This window comes from Erythrolamprus reginae, chromosome 2, assembly GCF_031021105.1.
Source record: "Erythrolamprus reginae isolate rEryReg1 chromosome 2, rEryReg1.hap1, whole genome shotgun sequence".
Classification (NCBI taxonomy): Eukaryota; Metazoa; Chordata; class Lepidosauria; order Squamata; family Dipsadidae; genus Erythrolamprus; species Erythrolamprus reginae.
Window position 1 is genome coordinate 171703488 of NC_091951.1, and position 16211 is coordinate 171719698.

General features: G+C 46.6%; 2 protein-coding genes across 7 annotated transcripts in view; one reads left to right on the plus strand and one right to left on the minus strand.

The window, feature by feature from the left end:
* Window positions 1–13295, plus strand: part of KCNH3 (potassium voltage-gated channel subfamily H member 3) — a 104343-nt gene extending 91048 nt beyond the window's left edge. The window contains 11 exon segments of the mRNA XM_070735997.1: window positions 587–619; window positions 621–681; window positions 684–733; window positions 735–855; window positions 4478–4677; window positions 5904–6153; window positions 7750–7964; window positions 10247–10527; window positions 11021–11124; window positions 11238–11305; window positions 12559–13295. Of these exon segments, the coding sequence (XP_070592098.1) occupies window positions 587–619; window positions 621–681; window positions 684–733; window positions 735–855; window positions 4478–4677; window positions 5904–6153; window positions 7750–7964; window positions 10247–10527; window positions 11021–11124; window positions 11238–11305; window positions 12559–13170 (1995 nt within the window). The 3' untranslated portion in view covers window positions 13171–13295.
* A 666-nt stretch (window positions 13296–13961) lies between these two features.
* The window catches only part of MCRS1 (microspherule protein 1), a 37166-nt gene continuing 34916 nt past the window's right edge, over window positions 13962–16211 (minus strand). For 3 of the 6 annotated variants that reach the window (XR_011558099.1, XR_011558100.1, XR_011558098.1), the window contains exons 13-15: window positions 16067–16194; window positions 14418–15002; window positions 13962–14364 (exon numbers count right to left, since the gene is read on the minus strand). Coding sequence is in view for 3 of the 6 variants with exons in the window: in XM_070740428.1 (XP_070596529.1) it covers window positions 14916–15002; window positions 16067–16194 (215 nt within the window). In the remaining 3 variants the exon portion in view is untranslated. Of the gene's footprint in view, window positions 15003–16066; window positions 16195–16211 lie in introns of all 6 variants that reach the window. The other 3 variants (XM_070740428.1, XM_070740426.1, XM_070740429.1) reach the window with 1 other exon arrangement.

Below are 16211 nucleotides of genomic sequence, written 5' to 3' on the forward strand. Positions count from 1 at the left end.
GCAACCGAGGTCAAACACAACCCCTGATGCAGACATCAATGAAATCGAGTCTGACACCCCTGATCTAAATGTTGTTGCCCTGTGGTTTCCAATACAACCCAGGCAGTATGACCCATGAGAAAAATGCCAGGAATTACGGTTCAACAATGCCTGGAAGCCTAATGTCCTATTTTATTTTATTTCTTTTAGTACAGTAGTGTTAAAAGAGATTCAAACGAAATCCCATAGAACATGACAGATCAGATACTTTAGACCAGCAGCAGAGGAAGGCAACTGCCTGCATGCCCTGGTTGTTCCAAAGCTGTCTGATGGACCATTGTTGGAATTTCTATCTCCTGGCCTACAAGTCTTTACTATTTAGGTTCTTCTGCAGGACACTGGACCAGAACAGGCTTTGTCTGCAGCTGGCATGGTTTTTGGGAAAGGAACTCCTAAATGGGAGTTGCAACTGCAGCCACAGGGTGAGGGGAATGGTATTCAGCAGTAATACCAGTAATAGCAATAAGGATAAGGGATCAGTGTTGAGGAGAAGGAACTCAATGTGCGTTTTCTTCAGCTTCACTTCCTTCTTCCCCAACCTTCGCAGGTTGGTTTGCAGGAGCTGGCTCGACGCCTGGAGGACTCCCTATTACCTGGCTCAGAGGAACAGCAGTGGTGAAGAAGAACCTGCCAACCAGACCACTTCTCCCTGAATGGCACGACGTGGGAACTCTTAGGGGGACCCTCCTTGCGCCAGTGCTTATATCACCTCCCTATACTTTGCCCTCAGCAGCCTGACCAGTGTGGGCTTTGGCAACGTATCAGCCAACACCGACTCAGAGAAGATTTTCTCCATCTGCACCATGCTTGTGGGGGGTGAGTTGGGCTCTGCCCCTGGGTGGGATATCAAGGAAGAGAACCAGTAGGATCTCCCTAGCATCTTTCCTCCTCCTCCTCCTCCTCCTCCTCTTCCTCCTCCTCCTCTTCCTCCTCCTCTTCCTCCTCCTCTTCCTCCTCTTCCTCCTCCTCTTCCTCCTCCTCCTCTTCCTCCTCCTCCTCTTCCTCCTCCTCCTCCTCTTCCTCCTCCTCTTCCCCCTCCTCCTCCTCTTCCTCCTCCTCTTCCTCCTCCTCCTCTTCCTCCTCCTCCTCTTCCTCTTCCTCCTCCTCTTCCTCCTCCTCCTCCTCCTCCTCTTCCTCCTCCTCCTCTTCCTCCTCCTCTTCCTCCTCCTCTTCCTCCTCTTCCTCCTCCTCTTCCTCCTCCTCCTCTTCCTCCTCCTCCTCTTCCTCCTCCTCCTCTTCCTCCTCCTCTTCCCCCTCCTCCTCCTCTTCCTCCTCCTCTTCCTCCTCCTCCTCTTCCTCCTCCTCCTCTTCCTCTTCCTCCTCCTCTTCCTCCTCCTCTTCCTCCTCTTCCTCCTCCTCTTCCTCCTCCTCCTCTTCCTCCTCCTCCTCCTCTTCCTCCTCCTCCTCTTCCTCCTCCTCCTCTTCTTCCTCCTCCTCCTCCTCTTCCTCCTCCCCCTCCTCCTCTTCCTCCTCTTCTTCCTCCTCCTCTTCCTCCTCCTCCTCCTCCTCCTCCTCCTCCTCTTCTTCCTCCTCCTCCTCTTCCTCCTCCCCCTCCTCCCCCTCCTCCTCTTCCTCCTCCTCCTCCTCTTCCTCCTCCTCTTCCTCCTCCTTCTCTTCCTCCTCCTCCTCTTCCTCCTCCTCCTCCTCTTCCTCCTCCCCCTCCTCCTCTTCCTCCTCTTCTTCCTCCTCCTCTTCCTCCTCCTCCTCCTCCTCCTCTTCCTCCTCCTCCTCTTCTTCCTCCTCCTCCTCCTCCTCTTCCTCCTCCCCCTCCTCCTCTTCCTCCTCCTCCTCCTCTTCTTCCTCCTCCTCTTCCTCCTCCTCCTCTCTTCCTCCTCCTCTTCCTCCTCTTCCTCCTCCTCTTCCTCCTCCTCCTCCTCTTCCTCCTCCTCCTCTTCTTCCTCCTCCTCTTCCTCCTCCTCCTCCTCCTCCTCCTCCTCTCAGCTTCTAACTCAGGTTCTTGGGCAATCTAGTTCTCATGACAACAGGCCAAGCACCTTCTATTATTGTGAGTTTTATTTTGGTACATCCCCAACAACCAGCAAGGTGGTTCTTATGTCCTTAGCCTCCTTCCAATGGTAAGAAAAGAATAACCAGATGGCCAATCTCGGTTCTTCTCAGATTGTGGAACACATTAGTGGTGGGAAATGAAAGCTGCCTTTTTTAAATTTAGACCTAACTTTTTACTGTTAGAGTAAGGAAATCAAGAAGAAAGAATGGGCAAGGGGTGGGTAAGTGCACCAAATACTTCTCGTTCATGTGCTCTGTGGCTAACCTTCAGCAAAGTTTACTGAAAAGGGAAGAAGAAGACGACTTGTCAATGTAAGGAGAGGCTTTCTTCCCTGCCCATTCATTGGTTGCAAAGACAGTATCATTTGCAGTTTTTCTCCTGATTCAGTTTTTGTGCTGCTGCTTCGTCCAGCCTGGATATTCTCTGGATGTTCCCCAGATTTTCTGCTCCCCAGATTCCTGGCTGCCGTGTTTGTAGGTCCAGGACAGCTGGAGAAAACAAGAAAGATTAGTTTGTGGTTTAATTGCAGAATGGTGGGATTACAGCCACAATTAGAGTTATGGGACAAAGATCTGCATGTTAGAGTCCATATTTTATTTTATACTTTAGGATATTGGGGTTTTTTGGAGAAAGAGGAAGAAACATAATAAATAATAAACTGACCACTCAAATAAGCCATTTCATCTTAGGCCAGGACATGCAAAAACATGTCCATAGAATGAGAATCGGACGATGGCTAATCCTCGACTTACAATTATTCGTTTAGCAACCACTCAAACTTACAACAGGACCAAAAAAAACACCCCAATGATCAGCCCTTGCAACTCACGACCGTAGAAACACACTCATGGTCACACAATGAAAATTTGGCGCAGTCGGTAACTGGCATGTATTGTGACAGTTGCAGCGTCCCAGAGTCGTGTTAATCACCGTTTGCGATGTTTCCAGCTAGCTTCTGACACACAAAGTTAATGAGGGAAGTTGGATTTACTTAACGAGAACATGAGTCACCTAACTACAGGGGTAATTTGCAAAAAAAAGAAGAAAAAAGGGGAAAAATTGTTTGTAAAATTGGGCTTAGCAATGGAAATTCTGGCCCTGTAAGTTAAGGACTATCTGTCCTGTCTCATGTAGATGAAGGAGAATCTATTTGGGAAACATCCTCTTCTACCAAAAGCAAAACCAACTTGCCAGATAGAAAACTATCATCATGAGCAGGACAGGTCCCTTGGCTTTTTTTTTTTTAAACCATTCATATATAAACTGAATATCCCAAAACTTGATCTGCCTCTTGAATCTGTATTGCAGTCCGTTCCAGTGGTGAAATCTAGTTACCTTCCCTACTGGTTCGGAAGTGAGAGCGGAGCGACATAGTTTTTCACCTTCTGCACATGCACAGAGAGTTAAAAACAAGAAAATGGCAATGTCCATGTGGGTGGATGGAGCCTCACGCTGTGGTTCTCCAAGCCACTGGAGGGCGCTGCTACTGGTACACCCAGATTGGGCCAAACTGTTAGCATTTGTTCCCTGGTCTGTCCCGTCCTAGCTCAGTTATTCCTCCATTGTTCTCCTACCTGTTCTGCCGGCGTGTTTCAACCGCCCGTAATTGCAGGGTAATTAGTCCAGGAAGACACACATCACACGATAAAAGGAAAACCCAAAAGTTTTTATAAACATAAAAACAGAAACAGCTCCCTTTTTAAATATCAAAGGGATTTTCTGGTACACACAAGGCACAGGTTAAATGCAATCCAATTGCTCACCCAATAACTGGGAAATTGCATCCAATTCTAAAGTCCAGAGAGTCCACACACAATCTTGAACAGCACAAAACCACGATCTTGACGAAACAATGAATCAGATAAACTGCCATAAGGCTAAAACACCAGGTTGCACTTATTACAGCAGCCCCACCCAACCACAGGTGGCCTCATTTTCTCTTGTAATAATCCTTCAGTTGTTGTCTCCTATACATCACTCTACGCATGCGTGGATGTGTCATTAATTCTTGTTCAGAATCCAAGGATAATAGAGATGATTGATCTCCTCCTGGGCTGTCTGCCAAACTCCCCTCTTCCCTGTCACTCATGCTTCCTTGGTCAGAGGAGACTTCATCGGCAGATTCCATTGGGAGCAAAACAGGCCTGTGGCATGTGGATGTTTCCCCCACATCCACCTGCACATTCCTTGGTGCAGGAGCTGGGCCAGAGCTAACCACAACACCTACCTAGATAAAGTTTATGTCCAATTTTTTTAGTCCCAACTCTTCCTCCATTATTGTTGATTTGCTCATGATGTTTGTCCTGGTCCTCCTATCGGAGGCACCATTGGCATCACTGGCCCCACAAAATCATGCGGTGCTTCTGCTGCTCCTCGGCCGTCTCAGCCACACTAGCCTTGGTCTCTTTTCTTTTCCTCCTCCATCCCCAGCACTGATGCACGCTGTTGTCTTCGGCAACGTCACGGCCATCATTCAACGCATGTATGCTCGGCGCTTCCTCTATCACAGTCGTACGCGTGACCTGCGCGACTACATCCGTATTCATCGGATCCCTCCGCCGTTGAAGCAGCGCATGCTGGAATACTTCCAAGCCACCTGGAGCGCCAGCAATGGGATTGATACGCGGGAGGTGAGATCCAACCCTGGTGAGGGCAAGACCTAGGCTGGAAAAGTGAACGAGGAAGAGGATTCTACCCAGGGCCACCTGACTCTTCTGAGAGAGCAGCTGGGGAGGAACGGGATGGTCTGCTTGATGCATTGCATTACGTTCTATAGCAGTGATGGCAAACCTTTTTTTTTTTGGTTGCCGAAAGTGTGCGCGCACGTGTTATCTCACGCATGCCCACACTGATAATTCAATGCTTCCCAAGTGCCCCAACCTCCTGTGCATGACACGCAACCCCCTCTGCTGCCCTATGCATGCCCCCCACTGCCCTGTTTCCTGACTTCTGGTGGGCCCAGTAGGCCCGTATTTTGCCCACACCAGGCTCCAGAGCCTTTCTTGGAGGGTGAAAATGCCCTCCACTGCCCCCTGGAGGCCTCCAGAGGCTGAAAACACCATTTCAGAACCTCTGCAGAAGCCAAAAATCAGCTTGCCAGTGCACTAATGCACACTGGAGCTGAGCTAGGACAGCTGCTCGTGTGCCATAGGTTCGCCATCACGATTCTATAGTGTTTCTGCTGGACTGGATAATGAATAAGCTGACCTGGCCAATGGTGATGAGACCTTGCTCTTGTTGTAATAAAAAATAGAAGCCAAATTCTATTGATAACAGAATTGACATCCCTTTGGGCACTGGATTCACTCCCCAGAGAATTGTAGAATTGTAGAGAATTCTACACTTGTTTTACTGTAGTAGCCATTAGCCACTGAAGCCTTTTTTTTGGGGGGGGGTGATTTCTAGAGCAGTGTTTCCCAACCTTGGCAACTTGAAGATATCTGGACTTCAACTCCCAGAATTCCCCAGCCAGCATTCGCTGGCTGGGGAATTCTGGGAGTTGAAGTCCAAATATCTTCAAGTTGCCAAGGTTGGGAAACACTGTTCTAGAGGTTATGAACTTTTGGAGTCAGAGTGGTTGTGTAAATTGGGGGCATTAGAAATTACAGAAGATGACCATCCTGTTTGAGAAGCCTCTTTGCTTAGTTGTCTTTGAGGGCAGCTCCTTATTTCTGGTCTATTCTTTTTCTCCAGCATTGAGAAGCCTCACAGAATCATAGGGCTGGAAGGGACTTTGGAGGTCTTCTAGTCCAACCCCCACAGTTGTCCTTCTGCCATCCTGGACAAAGGCAGTCTCGCTGGTCTGCCAAGGAAAGGGAGCCCTTCTAACCCTGCTGCTTGTCTTCCTTCTTACCAGCTGCTGCACAGCCTCCCAGATGAGCTGCGTGCCGATATCGCCCTGCACCTTCACAAGGACCTGCTCCAGCTGCCCCTCTTTGAGGAGGCCAGCCGTGGCTGCCGGCGTTCCCTTTCGCTCAGTGTCCGGACTTCCTTCTGCACGCCAGGGGAATACCTGATCCGGCAGGGAGATGCGCTCCAGGCTCTCTATCTCATCTGCTCGGGCTCCATGGAGGTGCTGAAAGATGGAACCGTGCTGGCCATCCTAGGTAATGCCTGCTTTCCCTTTGGTCCTTGCTCTTTCTCCTTCCCATGATACAAGTCTGGGAGGCTGGGAAGTTTTCAGAAAGTGGGCTGGATTTGAAAAATCCTGCAGCCTCAAGCTTGGGGAACACAACACGATCATGGTGTCTCCACATCTTGGCGTTCCCAGAGTAATAAACCATCTCCCAGCCTGTTTCTCACAGTAGTTACTTTAGTCTCTTTAGTCAGCTTCCATCCATTATTCCTCGTCTGGCCTTCTGGTGCTTTGGAAAATAGATTGACCCCCTCCTCTCTGTTGCAGCCCTATAAGTATTGGAACACTGCTATCATGTCACTCCTGGTCCTTCTCTTCATCAGACTGGCCATGCCCAGTTCCTGCAACCCCTCTTCATATGTTTTAGTTTCCAGTCCCCTAATCCAGTATTTCCCAACCTTGGCAACTTGAAGATATTTGGACTTCAACTCCCAGAATTCCCCAGCCAGCGAATGCTGGCTGGGGAATTCTGGAAGTTGAAGTACAAATATCTTCAAGTTGCCAAGGTTGGGAAACACTGCCCTAATCATCCCGGTTGCTCTCCTCTGCACTTCCAGTTAAATCTATCTATGTATCTATCCATCTATCTATCTATCTATCTATCTATCTATCTATCTATCTATCTATCTATCATCTATCTATCTATCTATCTATCTATCTATCTATCTATCTACCTACCTACCTACTTACTTACTTACTTACCTACTGATTTGATTTGATTTGTATGCGCCCCTCTCCGTAGACTCGGGGCAGCTAACAACAGTAATAAAAACAGCATGTAACAATCCAATACTAAAACAACTAAAAAACTCTTATTATAAAACCAGACATACATACAGACATACCATGCATAAAATTGTAAAGGTCTAGGGAGAAATAATATCTCAGTTCCCCCATGCCTGGCGGCAAAGGTGGGTTTTAAGAAGCTTACGAAAGGCAAGGAGGGTGGGGGCAATTCTAATCTCTGGGGGGAGTTGGTTCCAGAGGGCCGGGGCCGCCACAGAGAAGGCTCTTCCCCTGGGTCCCACCAAACGACATTGTTTAGTTGACGGGACCCGGAGAAGGCCCACTCTGTGGGACTTAACTGGTCGCTGGGATTTGTGCAGCAGAAGGCGGTCCCTGAGATAATTACTATTCCCATGACACAATGAACCACAAATTATCCGAGCCCATTTAGCCTAGACTTGAAATATGGCGTGTGGTTCCAAGTGCAATGGGAAAAGCCCTAAGCACTCACATTCTGAAGATTTGCACACAGAAAAAGGTTTCTCTATCCAGAATAAGATGGAAATAAGAGGCCTGGACTTTCATATGGGCCTTACTGTTCCTCCCTCCCCCCCCCCATATGCAGTAAGACTTGAAATGTTTTTGCGTTTTATTATTGCCTTTTTTTAAAAATGAACTCTTTCCAAGAGCTCTGCTCTACTTTCTTTTTCTGTCTCATCCTACTCATCCAGATGCTGTTTTCAATTTGGGGTTTTTCGGCGAGTCTCTTTTGAGAACAATAGTCTGAAAGGGTTTTTGTTCCACTTGATGAAGGATTCACCTTTCGCACTTTTCCTTGCAGGGAAGGGAGACCTGATTGGTTGCCACATCTCATCCAAGGAGCCGGGGGTCCAAGCCAATGCAGATGTGCGGGGCCTCACCTACTGCGACCTGCAGTGCCTGAGTTTGCCTGGCCTGCTGGCTAGTCTGGAGCTCTACCCAGAATTTGCCAGCAAATTCCGCCGTGAACTTCCTTGTGAACTCAGCTACAACCTGGGTGGAGGCAGCGTCTTCCAGGTGAGCGGAACAGAGTGAAAGAGAAATCTTTGTTATTGTTGGATAACAATTGCCATTGCCACATTCTGGGTGCAGTAGTGATTCATTCAGTTATTGTGCCAGGGAGGTAAATCCAATTACAAATTATCATTTATCATATGGCACATCCAACCACATTTCAATTTAAAAAGAAAACAGCAAATGAAAATACAAAATATAAAACGTTATAAACGTATGTCTAGATTACAGATAAAATTGTTTGCTTCATTTGTCACAACCAGGAAATCGGCAAAGTCTCCATTATTATTATTATTATTATTATTATTATTATTATTATTATTATTATTTATTAGATTTGTATGCCGCCCCTCTCCATAGACTTGGGGCGGCTCACAACAATAACAAGAACAATGTAAGAACAAATCTAATAATTTAAAAAACACTAAAAACCCCATTATTAAAAGCAAACACACACACAAACATTCCATGTATAAACTGTATAGGCCCGGGGGAGATGTGTCTGTTCCCCCATGCCTGACGGCAGAGATGGGTCTTAAGAACTTTACAAAAGGCAAGGAGGGTGGGGGCAGTTCTAATCTCTGGGGGGAGCTGGTTCCAGAGGGTCAGGGCCGCCACAGAGAAGGCTCTTCTATTGGGTCCCGCCAGACGACATTGTTTAGTCGACGGGACCCGGAGAAGGCCAACTCTGTGGGACCTAACCAGTCGCTGGGATTCGTGTGGCAGAAGGCGGTCTCACAGATATTCTGGTCCGATGCCATGAAGGGCTCCATTTTGGCACTTTTGATACTATATGCTGTATATCCAATTCAATTTACAAAATACAATCTGGGAGAACAAGAGTCAATTTTTTTTAAAAAAAGAATTGGTTTACTTGAAATTAGTAAAAGAATGTAATATGTAAAAGATTGGGCCACGGTGATGCAGCTACTTCTGCTGATTGCCGGCTGCCTGCAATTTGGCAGTTCGATTCTCACCAGGCTCAAGGTTGACTCAGCCTTCCATCTTTCCGAAGGGGGTAAAGCGAGGACCCAGATTGTTGGCTATATGCTAATTCTGTATAATGCTTCTGTAAGGTATATAAGTCTAAGTGCTATTGCTATATATACAGTATATACCTGCACAGAGCCAACATACAACTAGAAAAGTGAAAGGAAGCTAGAGAAGAATAATTCTGCAGAATAGAGTCTACGGAAAGGGGCGGCATACAAATCTAATAAATAATTAATAATTAATAATAATAATAATAATAATAATAATGCTTTTCTTGGGCTTCCAACACCATTAGAAAGAAAGGAGTAGCTATACCGTTGGTCTTCAGTATATCCTCCAGTCACACAAGGCCAAAAAGAAAAATTGGGGGGAAAATCTACTTACCAATGCAAATCTTAACCCACATAGCTGGACTGGGGTGGGAGGAAATGCTGATAACAGGCTTCCATGCCTTTCAAGCAGGGGTGGGCTGTTGCCTGAATGGGGGGAACGCAGTGTGGTAGCGAAACATTTGGTAGCCCTTCATTGCTTTCGAGCCTATTTATTTATTTATTTATTTATTTATTTATTTACTTACTTACTTACTTACTTACTTACTTACTTACTTACTTACTTACTTACTTACTTACTTAACTTATTGGATTTGTATGCCGCCCCTCTCCGTGGACTCGAGGCGGCTAACAACAGTGATTAAACAACATGTGACAATCCAATAGTAAAACGATTAAAAACCCTGATTATAAAACCAAACATACATACAAAACATACCATGCATAAATTGTAAAGGCCTAAGGGGGAAAGAATCTCAATTCCCCCATGCCTGACGGCAGAGGTGGATTTTAAGAAGCTTACAAAAGGTGAGGAGGGTGGGGGCAATTCTAATCTCTGGGGGGAGTTGGTTCCAGAGGGCCGGGGCCGGCACAGAGAAGGCTCTTCCTCTGGGTCCCGCCAAACGACATTGTTTAGTTGACGGGACCCGGAGAAGGCCCACTCTGTGGGACCTAACTGGTTGCTGGGATTCGTGCAGCAGAAGGCGGTCCCTGAGGTAATCTGGTCCGGTGCCATCCAATGAATCAGTTTGAATTGTATCTCATCTTTGTTCATAAACTTTGGACAGCCAGGAATATCTTGCACTGAGGCTGCTAATCCCCAATATCTGGGGGAAAGGATCTGGTAATGAGATTCATTTACCAATGAGGGAAATAATCCAGTGGGAGGAATATAAGGTTACACGAGAAAGGCAGCTGTAATGGGAAAGGCAAGAGTTCCTTCACCGTCTCCTTCCACCACAGGCAGAGTCACCGTCTCCAAGCAGCAGGGAACCTGCCACTTTGCTTTCGGTGGTGAAGGACGCAGAGATTTCGTTTCCTCCACGCCGCAGAATGCCCTGCCTGCCTACACAGATAGAGGATGAGCCTGGCAGCCCCTTGCTCCCCAAGTCCTCGGGGTGCCACAGCCACCTGCCCTCACGGTCAGGAATGCCACGCCACGTGGCCTCCGAAACTTCCTCACGTCCCACAGCATTGCGGCTGCACAGCGTACCCTGCAGCGGTCCCCCAGATCTCAGCCCCAGGTAAGGTCACAGGGTGCAGGCCAGCTTTGGGAATGGGGACCCAACTACAAGGCCCCATTGAAATACTTTTCCCCATGTAGGTGGTCAGCAGTTACTGCACGTCAATGAAGACTCAATCGTCCAGGCCAAAAGTATCTTCAAAAGGTTAAAATCATGGCAGTGGGACCAGTGTTTGTTAATCTGAGATGTTTCGTTACTCATCCAAGTAATCTCTTAATTTGCTGTGGGAATAGTTGGTATATTCCGATGACTCTCTGCCTAAATTTTTTATTTTGACTGAAGAACTTCCTTGGATGAGTAATGAAACATCTCAGATTAACAAACACTGGTCCTGTTGCCATGATTTTAACCTTTTAAAGATACTTTTGGCCTGGACGATTGAGTCTTCATTGACATTTTAATCTTTATTACATGCTGAAGCACCGGTACGCAAGTTTCTCCACGCGCCTCTCTTTTCTGAAATGCTGATTTTTCACCCCTTCTTCTCTAAAAGAGTTGTAGATGGAATTGAGGATGGGTCCAGTTCAGACAAACCTATGTTCAATTTCCGCCTTGGCCCATCAGGACCGGATTTCAGCAGCCCTTCACCTGGTACAGGTAATATTCTGCATCATGCGGGGAATGGGTCACGAAGGGGATTGATAAGGAACAGAGCCCTTGGAGGGTGAATTTGTGGCCTTCATCAGCTCGGTCCCTTTTTCCTCTTTCAGACAGCGGCCTGCTCACTATCCCTCCTGAGTTATCCGGTGCGGACACCATTGAGAAACTGCGCCAAGCGGTAAGGCTTTTTAAACTCAGAAAATACATTTGTACCTTGGACAGGTACGTTTGACGTCTAGTAAGTTAAGGATATGTGTCTGCGTGGAGTCTAGGACTTTTTGTCTCCGACTCTTCATTCTCCTCAGATATTTTTCCTGACGTGATTATCCCTGATTTATCTCTTCAGATGACACCCCCCACCGGGCAATAGGTCACTGGCATCCCACACCCCTTCCACACAGTTGTTTCACAGAAAGTGGGACCTGGGTGTTCTCCCCCCCAGACAGTTAGCCCCCCAACCAATCAGCTAGAAGGGCCTACTTTCCCCGCACCACCACCAATACAACTCCAGCAAAAAGAGAGAAGTGATAGCCTAGCTATCTTTTTACTAAACTGGAGACCAAACTGTTGGGGGGGGGGGGTTTGGAACATTTGGTTTACTCGGAAGTAAGTCCCACTAAATTCAATGCTAGGATTGAAATAACCGCCTAGTATTTCAAATGGAAGAATTAGTTTACTCAGAAGTAAGAATTCTTTAGAGAATAAAAATCCAGCGAAAGGAAAGAAGTGGTATTCTAGAAATCTCAATTGACCCCCCCCCCAAAAGACACATTTTTTTCCCACTGTGCTTAACTCAGGTTACAACCCTCCCTTCTCCATTCCTCCCACACACACATCTCTCTGGAGACAAAAGGGAGAGGCTGTGAGGTGTTTTCACATGCTGGGTTGAGAGAATTTGAAGCGCCCCAATGGTGAGGCAAGGCAACTGAGGTAAAAGCTGCCTCTCTGCTCGCTCTTCTCTCTCACACACACATAACCTTCTGCACCCTTCCATTTCTGCACCTGGATTCTCCTCAAAGTGGAGAAAATGTGCCTTTGCGGGGGGGGGGGGGAGGCAACTGAGATCACTAGGCTATCACACCTTTTCTCCACTTTGAGGAGAATCCCAATGCAGAAATGGAAAGGCACAGAAGTTCTGGGTGAAAAAAAGAAACTCCCCCACCCCACAAAAAAAAGTCCCACATGGTTCAAAGGCCCAAAATGGGAGTGACAAAAAGTTTACAAATCCCTTATTTTCCTTCCCAACTTCCAACCGGTTCTGTACGTTTCCAGAAAGCAACTGATCTACTGCCAAAACTATGAAATGACCTCCCCTGGTAGGAAATATTTTATGCATTGCAGTAGTTACAAAGCAATTTTGTAAGCAGGGAGGGCTCCAGTCTGAGAAGAAAGGCAAGCAAATGACCTCATTTCCCTTGCATCATTTCCCAGGTGGCTGAACTCTCCGGGCAAGTCCAGCAAATGCGGGAAGGCCTGTATTCTCTGCGCCAGGCTGTCCAGCTCTTCCTTCTCTCCCAGACATCAGCCCAGCAGCGAGTCGATCCTTCTGCCTGTGGGTCCTTCCCCCATCCGGAGGCTCCTACGACGCCTCTATTGAGCCCCCTCCGGGTTGACACGGGACTTTCGCCTGCTTTCTGCTCCCATAGTGCACCGCCAGCACCATGCCCCAATGGAGCCTGTGGCAAAGTTCAGTGGATGTGGGCCCCTTCAGCTGGGCAGAGCTCACCCTGGCCTGGCACGTTTTGGACCCTGGGACACCGAGCAAGGGATTCTGAGGCGGGAGTGCTTTCGCCCACTGGTCACGGTCCCAAGGACCAAGGGAACAACACTCCAATGCCAAACCTGAGCCAAAGAGAGAGCTCTCTGTCCCAAGCTTGCTCCGCCACAGATCCAGCGTACCATCGAAGCTCTCCCGAAACCAAACCTTCTAGGACTCAAGACTGTGATTCCTCCAGCCTTGAGATGGTGCTGATTGGTGCTGGGGATGATGGTTCTACCTGCAGTGGGCCCTGCTGGATAGAGGAAGAAGGGACGGGGATATGAGTGTGCTGAGCACAACTGCTTTACACCAAGATCGGGCACTGGCATATTCCTGTCCTGGGAATACCAAGGATTAGCCCGTGTCTTATGGGACCGGATGCTCTCCCACGTTAGGGGCCAGAGAACACAACAGAGAAAGGTTACAATCAGCTCTTGCAAGGTTGAGAGAGTTGCAAATGTTGTCACGATGGAAACTAAAGAAAAATACAGCAAATGCCACGAAACACCCTGGGACAGTAAGGGCCTTTTTGTCTTGCTGTAAGAGTTTCTACTGTCAAAAGCCAAAACCTCGGCCATCTGAATGGTTATATGGGCTAGGGAATACATCCATGTGTCACAGATTGAAATATGCAAACGTACCCATATTTGTACATTATTCCATTTTAGATACTCTTCCTTCAGGCAGCTGGGTTGTTAGGCATTGCTGTGAGGATGGTGAGTGGACTCGGAGTAGAAACTCCCCCTGAGCATGTAATTTTTTGAATGGAAAGGCAGGTCCAAAACTTTGCCCATCCCTGTGTAAGAGTGATGCTGGGCACCCTTTTTATAAAATAAAAGGTATGTTTTGAACTCTGATTGTTTAATTTCTGAACTGCTGTTGCTCGGATGTTGTCCTTATGAGGCTTGTGAGTGGCCTTGCCCGGGCTAAGTCATGGTATGTAGAACTACTACCAACAGTGAAATGAAAATCACAAACTTCAGTTGTAAAATATATGGAAAAGGAGAATTCTGCAATAAATTTCACTGCCAGTTTAACGGAAGCCACTAGCTAGTCAGCACTGTTGCACCAGAAATTTTAATGGACACAAAAGTTAGATTTTTATTTTAAAAAGCTAGCAATGCAGAGGCTGCATTTTAAATAATTAGGCATACTTCCATTTTTGCCATTGCTTTTAAAACCCCAAACAATCAAACTACGACTGACAACATTCTGGTAAACTTATTCTACCATACAGATATTTACAGGCAAGGATGTGCTTGCACTTAGGAGGCAAGTTCCAAAAGCTAAAATAGCTCATTAGTCTGTCAACACCCCTGTTAAGTAGTAATATTGTACTACGTAAGCAGAAAGGAACAGATGGACCTCTATTTTTACAACCAACCTTATATGGAATAAACCCAAGGAACTGAGATTCTAGTGCAGGGGTAGGCAACGTTGGCTCTTCTACGACATGTGGACTTCAACTCCCAGAATTCCTGAGCTAGCATGATTGGCTCAGGAATTCTGGGAGTTGAAGTCCACAAGTCACAGAAGAGTTGGCGTTCCCTACCCCTGGTCTAGTGGATTATACCTGAAAAACTGACATCAAGAAATGGCACTAACGCAGTGCAGAACAAGAGGACTGATAACTCTTATATTAGTTTGACACTGACTCTCCCCACATGCAGTTCTGTAAATTCTTTTGTCACTCTGTCCCAGAGAGTGTAGCACAAGAGTCGGTAGAAGCAGGAAGCCGTTTCTCACACAATCCGGGATACTCCGCAAAGGACTTCTGTTAGCCAAAGGGCTGTGCTTATGCCCGAGTCTCTCTACCCATACCCACCCCTTGTCTCTCACAGGCACACATGAAACTGAGTTCCTCTATGCTAAAAAAACCCCAAAAGGCCCAGGATTGCTTGTATCCTAACATCAAAGGAGGCAAATTGGAGGAAGCTGCACCAAGCAGCAAAGAAAACAGCAGTCCCTGCTGGAGAAAGGAGGGGCAGCGGCAGTGGGGTGAGGTTGTTCCTTTGGTTTGATCCAAGCCTCAGGGCTGGGCAATTTTGGCAGCTTCTGCCTTGATAAGAGCAATCAGGTCTTGGTTGATGAGGAAAACAAAGCGCAAGCTGGCAATCTGGGAAAAGAGGGAGAAGAGAATCCAATCAGTTTATTCGCATATATTCTACTTTCGCATCCAATTAAGACATGAGCCACCTTGAGACGTTTGGCTACCAGTGTGGACATCTGCAAATGGCAGCTAACTAGAAGGTTCTTGGGCTAAAGTGACTCATGTGTCTTTCTTCCAGGCTCTTATTATGAGCCACCTCTTCATTTTAGGCAATCACCCCATCTGAGAGCTGCACTCCCAACCCATCTGAAGGTGCCATGATCATGAAAGCTAACAGCATCTGGGCTCAACTGAGTCCATGCAGATAGACTCAATCTGTATAGTCTGGAGGACAGAAGGAAAAGTGGGGACATGATCGAAACATTGAAATATGTTAAAGGGTTAAATAAGGTTCAGGAGGGAAGTGTTTTTAATAGGAAAGTGAACACAAGAACAAGGGGACACAATCTGAAGTTAGTTGGGGGAAAGATCAAAAGCAACATGAGAAAATATTATTTTACTGAAAGAGTAGTAGATCCTTGGAACAAACTTCCAGCAGACGTGGTTGGTAAATCCACAGTAACTGAATTTAAACATGCCCGGGATAAACATATATCCATTGTAAGATAAAATACAGGAAATAGTATAAGGGCAGACTAGATGGACCATGAGGTCTTTTTCTGCCGTCAGTCTTTTATGTTTCTATGTTTCTAGACTGTAACCATGGTGTAGACCAACTGGTAATTTACTCTGGCTGTTATTATTAAATTTACAGCAATATTTATATTCTGGCCACTTCAGGTAATTCTAAGCAGTTCAATGTTTTAAAAATATACAGGGAAAGCAGAACACCAGCCAATTTAAAGTTCTCAATACTTTAGTATGGTTAAGTCCACAAAACCAAATTTTAAAAAAACAACACAAGAATAAAATGATAGATTCAGCATCAATAAGTAACTCTGTTTAATTTAATCTGAGTTCTAAATTCCTGGTCTACCCATCCTCTAAAAAGAAAACACGAGTAGAACAATAGAAGACCAATATCTAAGTCAAACTCTATCTGCCACGAAGCACAGCCGGCCCCTGCTCACCTCAACCACGGAGTTATTGCTGAGTTTCCACTTGCTGCCACAAAGCACTGGCCGTCCATCAACATAAATGGGCCGTCGTCCTTCGTTGGCCAAAAAAAAGTCCCCGTTGTTCTTCAGCTTGATGACACCTATGCGCATTTAGAAG